Here is a 17,226-nt window from a genome sequence, read left to right as displayed (position 1 = left end):
GGGTTAAGAAACCCCCGTCGTACCCATTCGACCTTCAAGGTTCATCAAGGGAGAGGATGGATGGTACAAAAACTCCGATGGACAGGTTGTTAACAACCACCCCGCGGGCAAAAGACTCGGCTTCCCCAGTCATCGGAGTTAGGGGAATTGGGATTACCATAAATTATCCTAGGTGGTAACTCCCAGGCACTTCTGCAGAAGTTGGATGCATCCATGGGCCACGAATGCCTTTGGGGATTTACTCTCTTTGTCACTGACCGTCTCCTGACATAATAAACCCCCGGATCGGTCTCGACTGTTTCTACGTTTCGCATCTGTGCGTACCCTCAGGCCAATTAATATCAGAACTTAAATAATATTTTCTTGGATAGTTGTAGATGATTGAGACTTACACTGCTTGAAATGCTTCAACTAACAGCTCTTTGCACATATTGCACTTGTTAGAATAGATTACAATTGTATTGATTGTTTAAATATCATAACTGCTTATCTCATAAATGTCCTGTTTTATTTTCATTCTACTTATCTATTCGTGCACCTACTGGTTTGTTATGGAACTGACCCATTTCATGGGCAGGTGAGGAGTAAGACTTCACAGACGGCCGATGGCGTGGTGCAATATGGCTCAAGATTTATCTTCTTTCTGCTGGCGGCTTGACTCTGAGTCTTTTTGAGTTTTCTTTAGATTATTGAACTTTGGAACAAAATGCTTATTTTGTAATAAACTGCAGATTTTTAATCTATTGCCTTATTTCTTCAATTTCTTTAAGTTGTTGTTCATGTGAATGATGGTTTTTCAGCTAACGTACCCAGGATTGTTGACTTGTGCTCCTTTCTAAATATCTTTTGGTGTCGTTTTTTTTTAAAGTTAAAACTTTAAATCTTTGAAAGGTTTTTCGATAAGGTTTTCGAAATCACAAGTCGAAATTTTGGGGCGTTACATTATTTGTCCGCCAAATCTTGTTAAAAAGATTTGCCAACCATACTAAACCTTTCTCACCCAAGCATTTTCAAGCCTCGATAGGTATACCATCCGGGCCAACTGCCTTTCTGGATTGCATTTTCTTCAAAGCCTCTGCAATTTCTTTCTTTTGAATCTTGCGCATAAAGTCACGATTCATCTCATGAAAAGGAATGGAGAAGTCTCCAAGATCCTGGGCATGCCTTCCATTAAATAGCTTATCAAAATAATCTTTCCATCTCTCCTTAATCTCCTCATCTTTAGCTAAAACCCTTTGCGTTTCATCTTTGATACATCTAACCATACCCAGAACCCTCGAATTCATATCTCTCATCTTTGCAAGCCTATAAATATCCTTTTCACTCTCCTTGGTATCCAACTTGTCATAGACCTCCTTATATACCTTATCCCTCGCGTTTCAAACTACTTTTTTAGCTTCCTTATTTGCTACCATACAAAAAATCAATAATCCCATTAAAGAGACAAGAACATATATGTCTAAAAAGTTGGAGCTAAATCATAAGTCTATTATAAGGCAATTAAAGACAATCAAATGGAGATTCCCAAAGAGCTATATCGATCCACATATATATGATCAGACTAAACAAGAGATTTTTCTTATAATGTAACATTTTTTATTAAGTGTGACGTAGAATATCAATACACAAGAGAGAAATCACAAAAGATAAACGCATTTTTTATACGATAACAAGTCATGTTTATGCCTTTCAATAATTAAGGTATATACCAAAAAGAAAATCTTAATCCAACATGTCATTTGAAAATAATCTTTACTTAATAGAGCAATATTGCTCAAATATATATGAAATAACTGTTAAAATATGTTATACATATATATCTATATATATAGATTATGACACGTACACATATATTTTATATATATGTCTATGTGTCTATCTACATATATAAATATATATTTCTTTTGTAAATACTCACTAGGGGTAAAATAGTCTTTTTACATTTTCTCGCATATTGTAATCTTTCTTTCCTTTTTATTTTTTATTCTTTTTCCACCTTGGAAAGGCCCCCCCTAGGAGGACGTTGGAGCATCCAACGGTCATATTTATGACCGTTGGAAGGGCTCTAACGTCCCTCTAGGAGCCCTTCCAAGGCCTCCTCTTTTGTCTATAAATAAAGGGGTTTCCCCTCATTGTAATGCATTCTTCTTTGAAGCCTTTTTGTGTGGAATATATATTTTTCTTCTTCTTTTGGGTGTTTTGCCACTTTTGTGGTTTTGTTGTTCTCTTGCCCATTAGTGGCTATTTGTGTATGTGCGTGCTCTCTTGTTTGCTCTTGGAGACTTCGCTTCTCTTATTCGGCACTTCATTACATGGTATCAGAGCCTTGGTTGTAAAATCTTCATCGGATCCTCTCTTGTCAAGTAATATCTCTCCTTTCTTTTGCTTTCAAACTCTTTCTCTATAAATGGCCAACAAAGACGCCAAAATCGATCTCTCATTCAAGTTAGATGGAACCAATTATCGTATGTGGGCAGCCGCTATGAAAAATAATCTCAAAGGTAAAAAACTTTGGGGTTATGTGTGTGGAACCATTCCGGAACCACAATTGAAGTTAACCAAGTTTGAAGGTGATGAGGAAAAAGCTTTGAATGAAGAAGAAAAGGAGAAAGCTATTCTTGACTTCTCCTCCAAAATGGAAGATTGGGAAAGTGAGCATGCTAAAATTTTAGCATGGTTCATGAATAATGTTGAGTTAAAAATTTGTTCAAATCTTGCAAAGTTTAAGAGGTCCAATGAAGCTTGGTTTTTTATGAAAAACATGTACACTCAAAAAGATCTTGCTAGACATTTCTTCCTATAAGAAAAGGTAAGAGAAACCAAGCAAGGTGACATGAGTATTAGGGAATATTCCAGTACCCTATCTTCTTTATGGGATGAACTTGTCCTTCTCGAACCACAATGGGAAGGTAGTGCTATTGCCATGAGGCAAGATCAAATGGAAAGAGAAAGATTTTTTCAATTTATTCACGGGCTTCGTCCCGAGTTTGAGCAATTAAGATGACCACTCCTTCATAGGGCTTCTATTCCTCTAAGTGACATTTTAGCCGACTTGTGTCAATAAGAGACTCGTTTGACCCTAAAAAAGAATGTTGATGAAGTTCATGCTGTGTCTAGACCCGGCAACAATGTAAGGTCATACAAACCACCCCACTTTTTGAAAAATAATGGTGGAAGAGGAAGAAAAATTATTTGCCATAATTGTAATGAACCAGGCCATATTTGTCCGGATTGTCCAACGTTTAAAAAGAAGGTGGCCTCCGTTGGGGAAATTCCTCCGAATTAAGATTCAAAGAAGGATGGAGACATAAAGGAGTCCATTGCTTATCTTACCGAAACTCTTCAACAATTCATGAAGATGAATTCCACTCTATCATCCTCTACACCATCCACTTCTGGTGTCGCCATCTCCTCTTTCCCAGATATGACCTCTTGAATTCTTAACTCGGGTGCCTCATTTCATATGACTTCGAATGCATTACTTTTGTCAAAACCAAGTCTCAACAAATTCAAATCTTATGTTTCCATTGCCGATGGAACATCCTTGGATGTTGAAGGCATTAGGAACCTTGAGAAAACTTATGATCAAAACAAAGACTTTTTTGTTCCCAAAATCCGAATTATTCCAAAACTTAATTTAAATCTTTTCTCCGTTTCTCAAATTACCGATTTTGAATGTGATGTCACCTTTTCACCAACCCATTGCTATGTGTAGGATCTCCTGTCCGGGAAGCAGATTGGGCAAGGCCATAGAAGAGGGGATCTTTATTATATGGATTTTTTGTCGTTGCCATCCAAATCATTTTGTAATCATGTTCAATCCAAAGATATTGAGACTTGGCATAAGAGGCTTGGCATAAGAGGCTTGGACATCCTAGTATTTCCAAGTTGTATCTCTTTCCTTTTTTGGAAAAATTTTGTAATACAAATACATTCACATGCAATGATTGTATCCTTGGAAAGATTCATTCGCTTCCGTATTCGCATAGTAACTTTGTGTCAAAAAGACCTTTTGAACTTGTGCATTCCGATGTATGGGGGCCGACACACGTTATGTCCAAAGGGGGCTACTCCTACTATGTTACTTTTATTGATGACTTTACTAGATATACATGGGTATATATTATTAAAAACAAATCCGATGTCTTCACTAATTTTAAAGAATTTCATATTCTTATTCAAAATCAATTTCAAAACAATATAGCTATATTTAGATCCGATTCTGGAGGAGAATACATGTCTAAAGATTTTCAAAATTATTTCAAAACAAATGGAATTTTACATCATCGATCTTGTCCTAAAACCCCGCAACAAAATGGTCTTGCGGAAAGGAAACATAGACATTTAATTGAAACTAAAGAACGCTTCTTGTCTCTAAAAATGTTCCTAAAAACTTTTTGGGCCGAAGCTCTTCTTATCGCAACATATCTTATCAATCGTATGCCCTCTTCTTCTTTATAAAATGTATCACCTTTTGAATTTTTTTTTAAAATTACTTCAGATTTTGATAGATTAAGGATATTCGGATGTAAATGGTTTGTGCTTGTTCTAAGGACAAGATAAATTATCACCCAAAGCTCTTGAATGTGTATTCATTGACTATGGTGCAAATAAAAAAGGTTATAGATGCTATGATGTTCGAAATAATAAACTCTATGTATCAAGAAATATAAACTTTCTTGAAGAACAAAATGGATTTGATGTTCACACATCTAGAAAAGACATTGACTATTCCTTCCTATTTGATCTAGCTCCTAGAATTGAGTCGCTTAATGCAATCATTTGCGATGATACTTGTGATGGCATCTCACATCATAATGATATGCTACAACATGGTAATGTTTCTCAAAATGAGAACCTTAATGATATAAATGTATATACTTGGCGGTTAGGAAATGAACATCAACCTGCTCTTGAGAGATATTCTCTAGACCTCACTTTAGAAGAACCTATTGATCCACCTAGGAGATCTTCTCGTAATAGTAGACCACCACAAAAATTTGTATCTTATGAATCTTTCTCACCTAATTATAGAGCTTGTCTCATGTTAATACATTTGTATCATGAGCCTACTTCATTTAAAGAAGCTAAAGATTATCCACATTGGATTAAAGCTATGAAAGTTGAATTAGAGGCTCTTAACAAAGCTCAAACTTGGAGCATTATTCGTCAACTATTAGGAAAAAAGACAATTGGGTGTAGATGGGTATATAAAGTCAAAACCAAGTGTGATGGATCTCTTGAGAGATACAAAACTCGTTTGGTTGCAAAAGGCTATGCCCAAGAATATGAGATTGATTATAAAGAAACCTTTGCTCCTGTAGCTAGAATGACTAGTGTGCGAACATTAATTGCCTTAGCCTCCATTAAGCAATGGTCGATATATCAACTTTATGTTAAAAACACATTTTTAAATAGAACTTTATGTGAAGAATTCCTTATGGATCCTCCGCCAGGTCTTGAAATTGCTAAAGGAAATATTCTAAAGTTAAATAAAGCTCTCTATGGTCTTAAACAAGCACCAAAAGCTTGGTATGATCTTTTTAGCAAAGTAGTTATCGATAATGGTTTTTCCTCGTGTTATACTGATACTGCTTTGTTCGTTAAAAATTCCAATGATCACATTATAATTTTGTTATTATATGTTGATGACATGATTATCACATGTAATGATAAGAAGGGTATTGACCTTATTAAAAATAATCTTAAAGAAAATTTTGATATGTCTGACCTTGGTTATCTAAGGTATTTTTTAGGTATTGAAGTTGCATACTCGCCCAAGGGGTATATTCTCTCTCAGATGAAGCTTGCCTCCGACATTATTGATCGGTCTGGGCTGACAAATGACAAGAAGGTGAAGACGTCAGAAGTAATCAATGCTAAGATGAGAGCCAGTGATGGCACTCTTTTAGCTGATCCCACACCTTATCGTCAATTGATTGGGTCACTCACATATTTATCTATCACTAGGCCCGATATTTCTCATGCAGTTCATAGTGTAAGTCAATTTCAGATTGCTCCCTCCACCATTCACATGGCTGCAGTCATGAGAATTATCAGATATTTTAAAAGCACCATAACAAAAGGATTATTCTTACCCTCTTCTTCACCTCTTACTTTACTTGCTTATACCGACTCTGATTGGGGGGTAACCCCGATGATCGTATTTCTACCACAGGTTATTGTGTGTTTCTTGGAGAGTCACTTATTTCATGGAGGTGTAAGAAGCAACAGAAAGTTTCCCTCTCTTCTACTGAAGCAGAGTATCGTGCGATGACCACTATCACCACTGAGATCGTATGGTTAAGAAGTTTGCTTAAAGATATGGGAGTCTCATTCTCAACTCCCTCAAAGCTATGCTGCGACAACAAGAGTTCTATCTACATTGTCAGCAATCACACCTTTCATGAAAGAACAAAGCACATTGAGATGGATTGTCATTATGTTCGTGATGAGTTTTTACGGGGCACCATTCAATTGCCATATGTTCCTACCAAGTACCAGTTGGCGGACTTCTTCACCAAAGCTTTGTCATCGCCTCGTTTCTACTTTCTCCTTGGCAAACTCTCGGTGATCTCACCGTGTGTTTGAGGGGGGGTGTTAAAATATGTTATACATATATATCTATATATATAGATTATGACACGTACACATATATATTTTATATATATGTCTATGTGTCTATCTACATATGTAAATATATATCTCTTTTGTAAATACTCAGTAGGGGTAAAATAGTCTTTTTACATTTTCTCGCATATTGTAATCTTTCTTTCTTTTTTATTTTTTATTCTTTTTCTTTTTTCTTTCTTTTTCATTTTTTTTTTCTTTTTCCACCTTGGAAAGCCCCCCCCTAGGAGGACATTGGAGCATCCAGCGGTCATATTTATGACCGTTGGAAGGGCTCCAACGTCCCTCTAGGAGCCCTTCCAAGGCCTCCTCTTTTGTCTATAAATAAAGGGGTTTTCCCCCATCGTAATGCATGCTTCTTTGAAGCCTTCTTGTGTGGATTATATATTTTTCCTCTTCTTTTGGGTGTTTTGCCACTTTTGTGGTTTTGTTGTTCTCTTGCCCATTAGTGGCTATTTGTGTATGTGCGTGCTCTCTTGTTTGCTCTTGGAGACTTCGCTTTTCTTATTCGGCACTTCATTACAATAGCATATTAAAAAAGGCTTCATTAAAAATACATCACAATAAAAGATTATGCTTGATCATATCATAATATATTAAAAAATTTCAAAGATAATCCATACATACGTCAAGAAATATAAATTTTAGTATTTTTCAAAATACATAATATTATAAGAAGCCACATATTCAACTTAAGTGGATAACTACAAAGGTGTTCTACTGTTCTCTAAGAAACACACTCACAATACCCACAAAGGGAACAAAAAAAAGGTGTTCTAAAAGAACACAATCACAAATCCCACAAGAGGAGGATACACAATAAGGCTAAATACAAAAATAAATATTTTTGATCAAATGAAATGAGTGTAAAATCATATGCAAAATATAGTTTTTTATTACACATATCCATAATCTAAGATATATCAAAACACCACAATTTTCACATACTTCACAAAAATATTTATTTTTAACATAACTCCTTTTAAAAACTTACCATACATATAAAAAAACAAGAAGCCAAAGATACATACCGGAATGTGAAATCTTTGAATCCATTTCATTTATTAATATAAATCCTTCTCAAGACCGATGCCTCGCTCTAATACCATGTCACGAAATGGTGTAGATTCCAATGCACTCCATGATGATTTCCAAGACTCAAAACATTATACATTTAAACAACAAACTTAATAATTAAAAGACACATCAAAATGTAAATAAATAATTTTATTCATAATGAACATTAAAAGAAATACAAAATAAAATTACATTTAAGCCTCACTACAATGCACTTAAAGAAAATAATACACAACCCTAATACTACCCATCACTCTCTCACCTTACACATTCACACACACTATTTATTTATAGAGGAGAAAGGGAGGAAGAAGTAAAGGAGAGGAGAGCAAGCTTTCTAAAAAACCAAAGAAAGAGAAGCCTCTTAACAGCTAGAATTCTAGCCGTTGGGAGCTAGTCAAACAAGTTTGACTAGGTCGCAATCGCTAGAATTTCTAGCTGTTTGACTTAGTCCCTGTAATATATATACAACAACAAACAACAACAACAACTACGCCTTCATCCCAAAACAATTGGGGTCAGCGATATGAACCAAAAAAGAAATTCATTTTGGGTCTTCCACATGAATCCTTTTCCTCCAATCATTTCTATCCAATGCCATGTCCTCGGTGAGGTTCAAAGCATTCATATCCTTTCCTATCATCTCCATCCAAGTCTTTCTAGGCCTACCCCGACCTCTTTTAACTAATATATTTTCCCATTTCTCCAACCTTCTAACTGGAGCATCATTAGGCCTTCGCCGAATATGTCCAAACCACCGTAAACGATTCTCTCGCATCTTATTTTCAATGGGTGCAACACCTACCTTCTTACGTATCTCCTCGTTCCGAATCTTATCTTTTATTGTATTTTCACACATCCATCTAAGCATCCGCATCTCAGCTACACTCATTTTTTGAATATGATGTCTCTTGGCAGCCCAACATTCCGTACCATATAGTAAAGTGGGTCTAATAGTCGTCCTATAAAACTTTTCCTTCAACCGCAATGGCATTCTACGATCGCACAGCACTCCAGTTGCACTTTTTCATTTCATCCACCCAACCTTTATCCTATGATTTACATCTCCATCAATTTCTCCATACTTTTGAATGATGGATCCCAAATATTTGAAATAATCATTCACCGGTATTTCTTGCTCACCAAGCTTCACTACACTCCCATCACTACTTCGTTGCTTACTAAACCGACATTTCATATATTCAGTCTTACTCTTACTCAACTTAAAACCTCTAGCTTCCAATGTCTGTCTCCATAATTCTAACTTAGCATTAACCCCAACTCTAGACTCATCAATCAAAACAATATCATCAGCAAACAACATACACCATGGTACATTTTCTTGAATTGATCTCGTAAGCTCATCCATCACTATCGTAAATAGGAAAGGGCTTAAAGCAGATCCTTGATGTAACCCAACCGTTATCGGAAAATTGGTTGTCACCCCTCCACAAGTGCGGACATTGGTTACTACTCCTTCATACATATCTTTAATTATACTAATGTACTTGAGAGAAACACCTTTCTTCATCATTGTCCACCAGAGAACGTCCCTAGGTACTCTATCGTATGCCTTTTCTAAATCAATAAAACCATATGCAAATCTTTGTTCCTCTCTCTATATCTTTCAATAAGTTGTCTAAGAAGATGTATAGCTTCCATAGTTGATCTTCCAGGCATAAAACCAAACTGATTCTCCGATATCATGACAACCTTCCTCAACCTAGACTCAATCACCCTCTCCCAAAGTTTCATAGTATGACTCATGAGTTTTATACCACGATAGTTTGTGCAATCTTGTATATCACCCTTATTCTTATATAAAGGCACCAAAGTACTCTTCCTCCACTCATTGGGCATCTTATTTGTTCGCCAAATCAAGTTAAAAAGATTTGTCAACCATTCTAAACCTTTCTGTCCCAAGCATTTCCAAGCCTCGATAGGTATACCATCTGGGCCAACTGCCCTTCTTGATTTCATTTTCTTCAAAGCCTCTGCAATTTCTTTCTTTTGAATCTTGCGTATGAAGTCACGATTTGTCTCATGAAAAGGAATGGAGAAGTCTCCAAGATCTTGAACATGACTATCATTAAATAGCTTATCAAAATAATCTTTCCATCTCTCCTTAATCTCCTCATCTTTGACTAAAACCCTTTGCGTTTCATCTTTGATACATCTAACCATACCCAAATCCTTCGATTTCCTATCTCTCATCTTTGCAAGCCTATAAATATCCTTCTCGCCTTCTTTGGTATCCAACTTGTCATAAACCTCCTTATATACCTTAGCCCTCGCGTTTCGAACAACTTTTTTAGCTTCCTTCTTTGCAATCATATACTTCTCCAAATTCTCATTATCACGACTCTTACTTAGATTTCTATAACACTCTCTTTTAACCTTAATAGCTAATTTGACATCCTCGTTCCACCATGATGTATCCTTACCTAGTGGTGCACCGCCTTTAGACTCACCCAATACCTCCTTAGCCACTTTTCTCATGCCACCCGCTATCTTATTCCACATTGATTCTGAATCCTCCTCGAGACACCAATCAACTTCCTTAACTACCTGTTCTACAAACATTCCTTGTTTAGCTCCTTTCAGTGCCCACCACTTAATTCTAGGATCTATCCTATGTCTATCCCTTTTGCGGCATTGTCTAATTCTAAGATCTAAAATTAAGACTCTATGTTGTGTAGCTACACTTTCTCCCGGTATAACCTTACAATCGATGCAACAACCCCTATCTCTCTTTCTAAGTAGGCAAAAATCTATCTGACTCGCATTAACCCCACTTTTAAATGTTACTAGGTGAGACTCCCTCTTCCTAAACCAAGTGTTTGCTAAGATCATATCATAGGACAAACAAAAATCTAAAATCCTTTCTCCACTTTCATTTCTTTCTCCTATACCATAGCCTCCATGGATACTCTCAATTCCATCCCTACTAATGCCTACATGTCCATTAAGGTCACCGCCGATGAAAAGCTTTTCTCCATAAGATATCCCTTGTACTACTCCATCTAAATCTTCCCAAAATTGATGCTTAATGGAATCATCTAAACCTACTTGAGGTGCATAAACACTAATAATATTAATAATATCCGTACCTAATACTAATTTAATAAGTAAAATTCTATCACCCTTCCTACGGACCTCAACTACATTATCTATAAACTGACGACTCATAACAATCCCTACTCCATTCCTATTCCTATTTATTCCTGTATACCAAATCTTATATCCCCAAAGTTCTATCACTTTAGCTTTCTCACCTACCCATTTGGTCTCTTGAAGACATAAAATATCAATTTTTCTCCTACACATAACATCTACTAACTCTACCAACTTACCAGTTAAAGACCCTGTAATATATATATATATATATATATAATTAAAGACCCTGTAATATATATATATATAATATACATATAATATACATATTATATGTGTATAAAGATATATATACATATACATGTGAACGTATATGTATATACTATACTATATACATAAATATGTATATGTATAAATAATAATATACATATATACATATGTATATACGTATATATACAAAAATGATACATTTAATCTTAATAACTTGGTCTTCTACAAGGAGTGATTCTTGCTCTCAAGCGATGCGGAGATCATCCCAAATCTCCTACATCACTACCACTCAACTCCTACAATGGGTCATGAAGGGGTTTATAAAACCCAACAATGCATCAAGGGTGAGTTCTACTGGCCAAAGATGAAGGAGTAAGTAAGATACTTGCAACCCTTGCCCATCCTAGATAGAGCATGGTCCGACATATCAATACACTTCGTAGAGGCCTTACCCCCTTTCTAACTGAAGAGAAGTCATTTACGTAGTTGTAGATAGGTTGATCAAGTTTTCTCACTTCATAGCCCTACCCCAAAAGTATTTCACCCAGACCGTTGTTAAAACATTCCACAAAAATATCGCCAAGCTCTATGGCATGCCACAATTGACTCCTTTTTCAGTAGTCACTTTTGGAAGGAGTACTTCAACCTATTAGGGACCAAAATAAAGTTTAGCACAACCTATCACCCATAAACCGATAGCCAAACTTGTAACGACCCCAACTAATTCTCATAAAAATAGTGGATTTTTGTTTTAAAACATTTGCGGAAACAAACCCAAGTATTCGGGGTCTCACAGATTTAATATACCAAACCATAACCAGACTGTGCATTGAATAAAAAAAGAATAATCAAAATTTATTAATCAATAAATAAATGTCCAGTAGACTCAAAACAAAAATCCTCTATCATATAAGAGTCACTCCTGTCAAAGAACCTAGAACTAGTCATACAGGACTCGCAATCTTCAGCTAACAAGTCGAAACATCACTGAGCATCCGGACTTGTAAAACAGTTTTATGAAAATGGGTAAGAACCAAAGTTCTTTGTACGAATTTCTCTAAAAATTCAAACAATAAAGGAATAAAATAAACCAAATTCATGCATAAATTTTATAGGAATGTCACAATAACAATATACCATAATCAACTTACCATTTAAGCATTTAACAAAATATCATGCAATAACAAATATCATGCAAAACAGAATAAGCATGAATGCATGAACTAATGTTGGATAGTAAATATGCATGATTCAATGCACATGCATGAATAACTTAATAAGTTATTTATCAGAGTTTGCATGCATGTCCCTATTAACTGCATACAAATTTAGTTTCTACTTTTCCTTAAACCCGCGAACATTCAAAACGGGCACAAATTCTCAAAGTCCAAGTTAAGTTTTTAGTTGTAGCTTAACACATAATTTGTATTTTAATACTGGGTTTCACACTTGTTTCTCGATCGATATAAAAATCAACACCATCTATCAGAACATTAGAAATCAATATCTAATGTCGGGACATCAGAGAAATCAACATCCACTGACGCTACTTTCTTGATATACCAATAACTACAACTGAGTCAACAACTCCACCCCTAGGCAAAATGGCTGAATCTATCTTAAAACCGTGGCCGGGTGGTGAACCACCATATCGGGTTCAGGGCACAATCACACACAACGTTTTAGTATCCTCACGGTTCCCCAAAACCGTCATCTGAGATTCTCATACTGTGTAAGCGATATCAAGGAAGAGATTAATTACATTGTTTGGTCTCTTTTACCTTTTTAAACAATTTCAAGTTCTGAATTTAATATAAAAGCTATGAATTTTAATACTACATACTAAATATCACTCAAAATGCATCAAATATAGGGCACAAGCACAAGAACCTATTAGGGGGCAAAATACAATCCATAAGGAGAAAACAAGTTAATATTATGACATACAAAATGCATTCAAGTGTGAACAAAGCATCCAATGCAAGTCATTTGTAATATGAATGACAAAGCGAAATGAACACAAGTCATATATAAAAATATTTAAGATCATTCTTAAGCATAATCAATAGAGGATGTTTTTCAAATAATTAATTTAGCACAATGAGAGCAATATCTTAAAGTAAATCAGCCACATAAAAATATAGGACGAGCATGTCGATATAAGAGCATACAAGAAATTGAAGCCTCCAACTAGATCCACTATAATGCCAAAGTGAACACACTAGAAGCCACAAATGGGCTCACTCACAAAACCCACACAAGAGGCAAGGACAAGAGGCTAAAATAAATAATATTTTATTAATGACTTTTATGCAAGAAACATACAATATATTAAAATTATGATAACTCAAGATATACATTATATAAGAATCTAAATTTCTTAAGGAACACTTTTTTAACATAAAATTCACATAATATACCTAATAATCATGCTTTGATACATGCTTAAGGGCACCAATGATCATTACGATAAAACAAAATACATATAACACAAAATTAGTATTTTGCAAACAACATGAAAAATATATAAACATAGTATTTAAGATTTTAAAGAAAACCACATACTCTTGTAAAATATAACGATACTTTTCAAAAAATATACATATTCATAATCATAACATATATTTCATGTAAACATGCTTACACAAAAACATATATCAAAAGTCAATAATTTTTCACAAGTTCTAATTTTAATTAACTTGAAAATATATTCATTTTTAACATATTAATAAATATCTACTATATTTCAAACACAATTTTTTTAATATATACCATAAATATTTAAATTAGTGAATCCAAAGAAAATACATACTGGAATATGAGAGTCTCGAGTCAAAGCCGTTAATCAATTCAAATCTTTCTTTCGAAGCATAAACACAAACAAAATACCAAGACCATGATACCATGTCATGAAATGGTACGAATTCCAATGCATCCTGAAATACATCTCATGAGCAAAGAATACAATGTAGTTAGACACTCATTCACAATGAAAATACCCATAAAACACAAGACTTAAAAATAAACAATTTCATTAAGTATAAAATTCAAATAATACAAAAGAAATGAAAAATTACAAAAGAGCCTCCCTACAACACTCAAAACCTAAAAAACTATCCATCACTCTCTCAAACCTCGCATATGCACACACCCACTTATTTATAGAGGGGAGAAAAGAGTAAAAGGAGAAGAGAGAGCTCCTTCTAGTCGTTGGAGAGGGTCCAACGGCTAGAAATCTAGTTGTTGGACACCGTCTCCAATGGCTAGAAGTCAACCAATTGACTTTAGTCAACATATGTTGATCATATATAATATATATTTATATATATACATACAATATATAATATATATAATATATATAAATATATATTATATATATTATATTAATATATATACATATACATATACATATGTATATATGTACAAAAGAATACATCCATCTTAACAAATGTTACATTTCCATATGTCACATTTCATTATATAACCATAGAAATGTTGTGATATGTTAGTAAAGCGGCCCTTTTTAGTATATGTGTGATTTTTCTTGATGTTTTGCATATTCTTCTATGTATTTGTTGCATCGTTTTCAAATTTTTTTTTGTAGTGTTTAGTTGCTTGTTCATGATATTGTAGTGATAATGTTGGAGATAAAAGAATTTACTAATAGCTTGGTTCATCTCCAACCTAAATTTCTATCTTTGCATCCAAAGAAGTTGTTTCATGTTCAGCAAGATGTTAGCTGTGTAAAAGGGCTTTTTGTCTATGCCTTAATTTCTTCAAGCTGAATGACTGTTTAGAGCTTCAGGATAGGTTATCCTGTTTTAAACATAACATGTGCAACACACACACATATACATAACCAAAGTTTACATCTCCTGTACTCTTTTGGTATCATTGGTATTTGCTGAGTATTTTTTTTCTTCACTTTGTTGATGCCTTGCCATTTTTATAGAGTCCATCATGGAACCAAAAGTTGTTGGCACCACAGAACCACTACTACTTCATGCTGTGCGTGGTGGAAAAGTTGAAAGACCCCCTGTTTGGTTAATGAGGCAAGCCGGGAGGTACATGAAGGCAGGTTTGGAATTGCTTTGGTTTTACCTAGTGGCTTGTAGATGTATCATCATCTATAAGCTTCATATACTGCTTGTAGTTTCGACAATGAATTTGCAGCATATACACACACAAATACAAATGTAGAAACATCAAAGTATTTGTTATGGTTCTCAATTCCATTACCACAATATGGTTCACCGTTTTGTTTGAATGCATCCAGTTGCTGGAAGTTAGATCCAATATTTTGGATTTGTTTGGCATTTCTGAAGCTTGGTCATGGCCAATAAATTTTTGAATTTGTTATTTAAAAATAGTAAAATTCAAGGGTTTATAATGTCACAAAATGGTAAGGATCCTGGTACACACCAAAAAGAGCTCCAAGTGTTGAAACATAATGCATTTGTACAAGACCATAACAACAAGGGTGAAGCACATTGAATATAAATGAATATCTTCATTAATAAAGAACATAAATAAAATACAAAAAAAATACCTAATACTACTACCCATCACTCTCAAGCTACCAAAGGACTCACCCACCTATATATATATATATATATAGTAGAAGAGAGAGAGATTAAAGGAGGAGAGAGTGGCCTTCTAGCCGTTGGAAGCTAGTCCAATGGCTAGAATTCTAGCTGTTGGACTAGCCTCCAATGACTAGACATAGTTGAGCCCAATCCTAGTCAACTTAGGTTGACCAAATATATAATATATATATCATTATATATAAAAAATATTATATATATATATAAATATATACATACTATATATAATATATATGAAGATATATATTATATATATTAATATATGTATATACATATATACATATAAAAGTACATTCATCTTAACACCCCCCATCAAACTTACTGTGTCTGTAAGTTTGTAATTATAATAAAAAGAAACCCATTACATAACAAATTCTTTATCAAGCTTTTCCATTTGGTGCTTCTTTAAAGGAGGTTCTGGCTCTTCAATTATATGCTCCAATATATAGAGAATCTTTAGGATCTTCAATATCATCATTTCTTAAGAAAAACTTAAAAAGCAGAGCAAAACCAGAGCAATCTAACAAGAAATAGTTATATATATATATATATATATATATATATATATATATATATATATATATATATATATATATATATATATATATTATGGAGAGAAGATGGCCAACCACACAAAAATACAATATATAGGAAATGTTAATAAGACAATTTACCATTTTTCAGAAAAAAAAACATTAATTGTGAAAGAACATGATTTTTTTTAAAAGATAGATTTATAAATCATTAATGACTTTAAACATTCCTGAAACAACATGCATCATTTTAGTACACGTATTTATCTCATTTATGCATATTGACCTGAATATGATTTTTTCAAACAATCATTAATATCATGAAGAAATAACTTACAAAAGAGTTCAAATCCCAAAACATTTTTACATAGTGGAAGATACAAGAAATGATTTCCTTCATTTAATTAAGAGAAGTCAAATACACGAAGATCAATTATATTTTTGGAAGCAATACTAGTCATGCAACTAAAAAAGTCACTTATAGACCAATTTTAAGAGATAACAGTAAAATAATCTCTCAAAAGCACATTCTTAGAAACATGTGGAAATACAAAAAGGGATCCCAAGGAGGTTCCACATAAATATAATAGGAGTGCACAAGCACCAATTTTACCAAAAAGTAATGCAAAGGGAGAACAATTTCAAGAGCAATCAGATGCACAAAATAGCCACTATGGGTATACACATAAGAGATTTTACTAATGAAATGCTTAGAAAAATATGTAATGATGTATGTGGAACTAAAAAACAAAGTGCAAAAGCACATACAAGTCCAAGCATGGACAATACAAAGGCACGAAGATATAATACAAGCACAAAAGTGCCTAAGCACAAGTCCACTATAGGACAATACGAAGAGCCAACAAAGGGCAACACATGCAATTAAAAAAATATATTGAATATATGCTTGGGAAAAACATAAACTTATGCAAATTATGCAAGACAATCAATCATGAAATAACTCATGCAACTAAAGCATAATGCAAAATGCATGAAAA

The 17,226-nt window shown here is 34.1% G+C and overlaps 1 protein-coding gene across 1 annotated transcript in view; it reads left to right on the top strand.

Moving 5' to 3' along the window:
• Positions 1 to 17,226, top strand: part of HEME2 (Uroporphyrinogen decarboxylase) — a 159,479-nt gene that overhangs the window by 29,745 nt on the left and 112,508 nt on the right. The window contains exon 2 of the mRNA XM_090018871.1: positions 15,044 to 15,165. Coding sequence (XP_089874997.1) covers positions 15,044 to 15,165 — 122 coding nt within the window. The remainder of the gene's footprint in view (positions 1 to 15,043; positions 15,166 to 17,226) is intronic.

This window comes from Nuphar pumila, chromosome 10 (genome assembly GCF_984573655.1).
Source record: "Nuphar pumila chromosome 10, dmNupPumi1.hap1.1, whole genome shotgun sequence".
In the NCBI taxonomy this organism is placed as follows: Eukaryota; Viridiplantae; Streptophyta; class Magnoliopsida; order Nymphaeales; family Nymphaeaceae; genus Nuphar; species Nuphar pumila.
The sequence above is the reverse complement of the archived record's forward strand: the minus strand, read 5'-3'. Positions and strand labels throughout refer to the sequence as shown.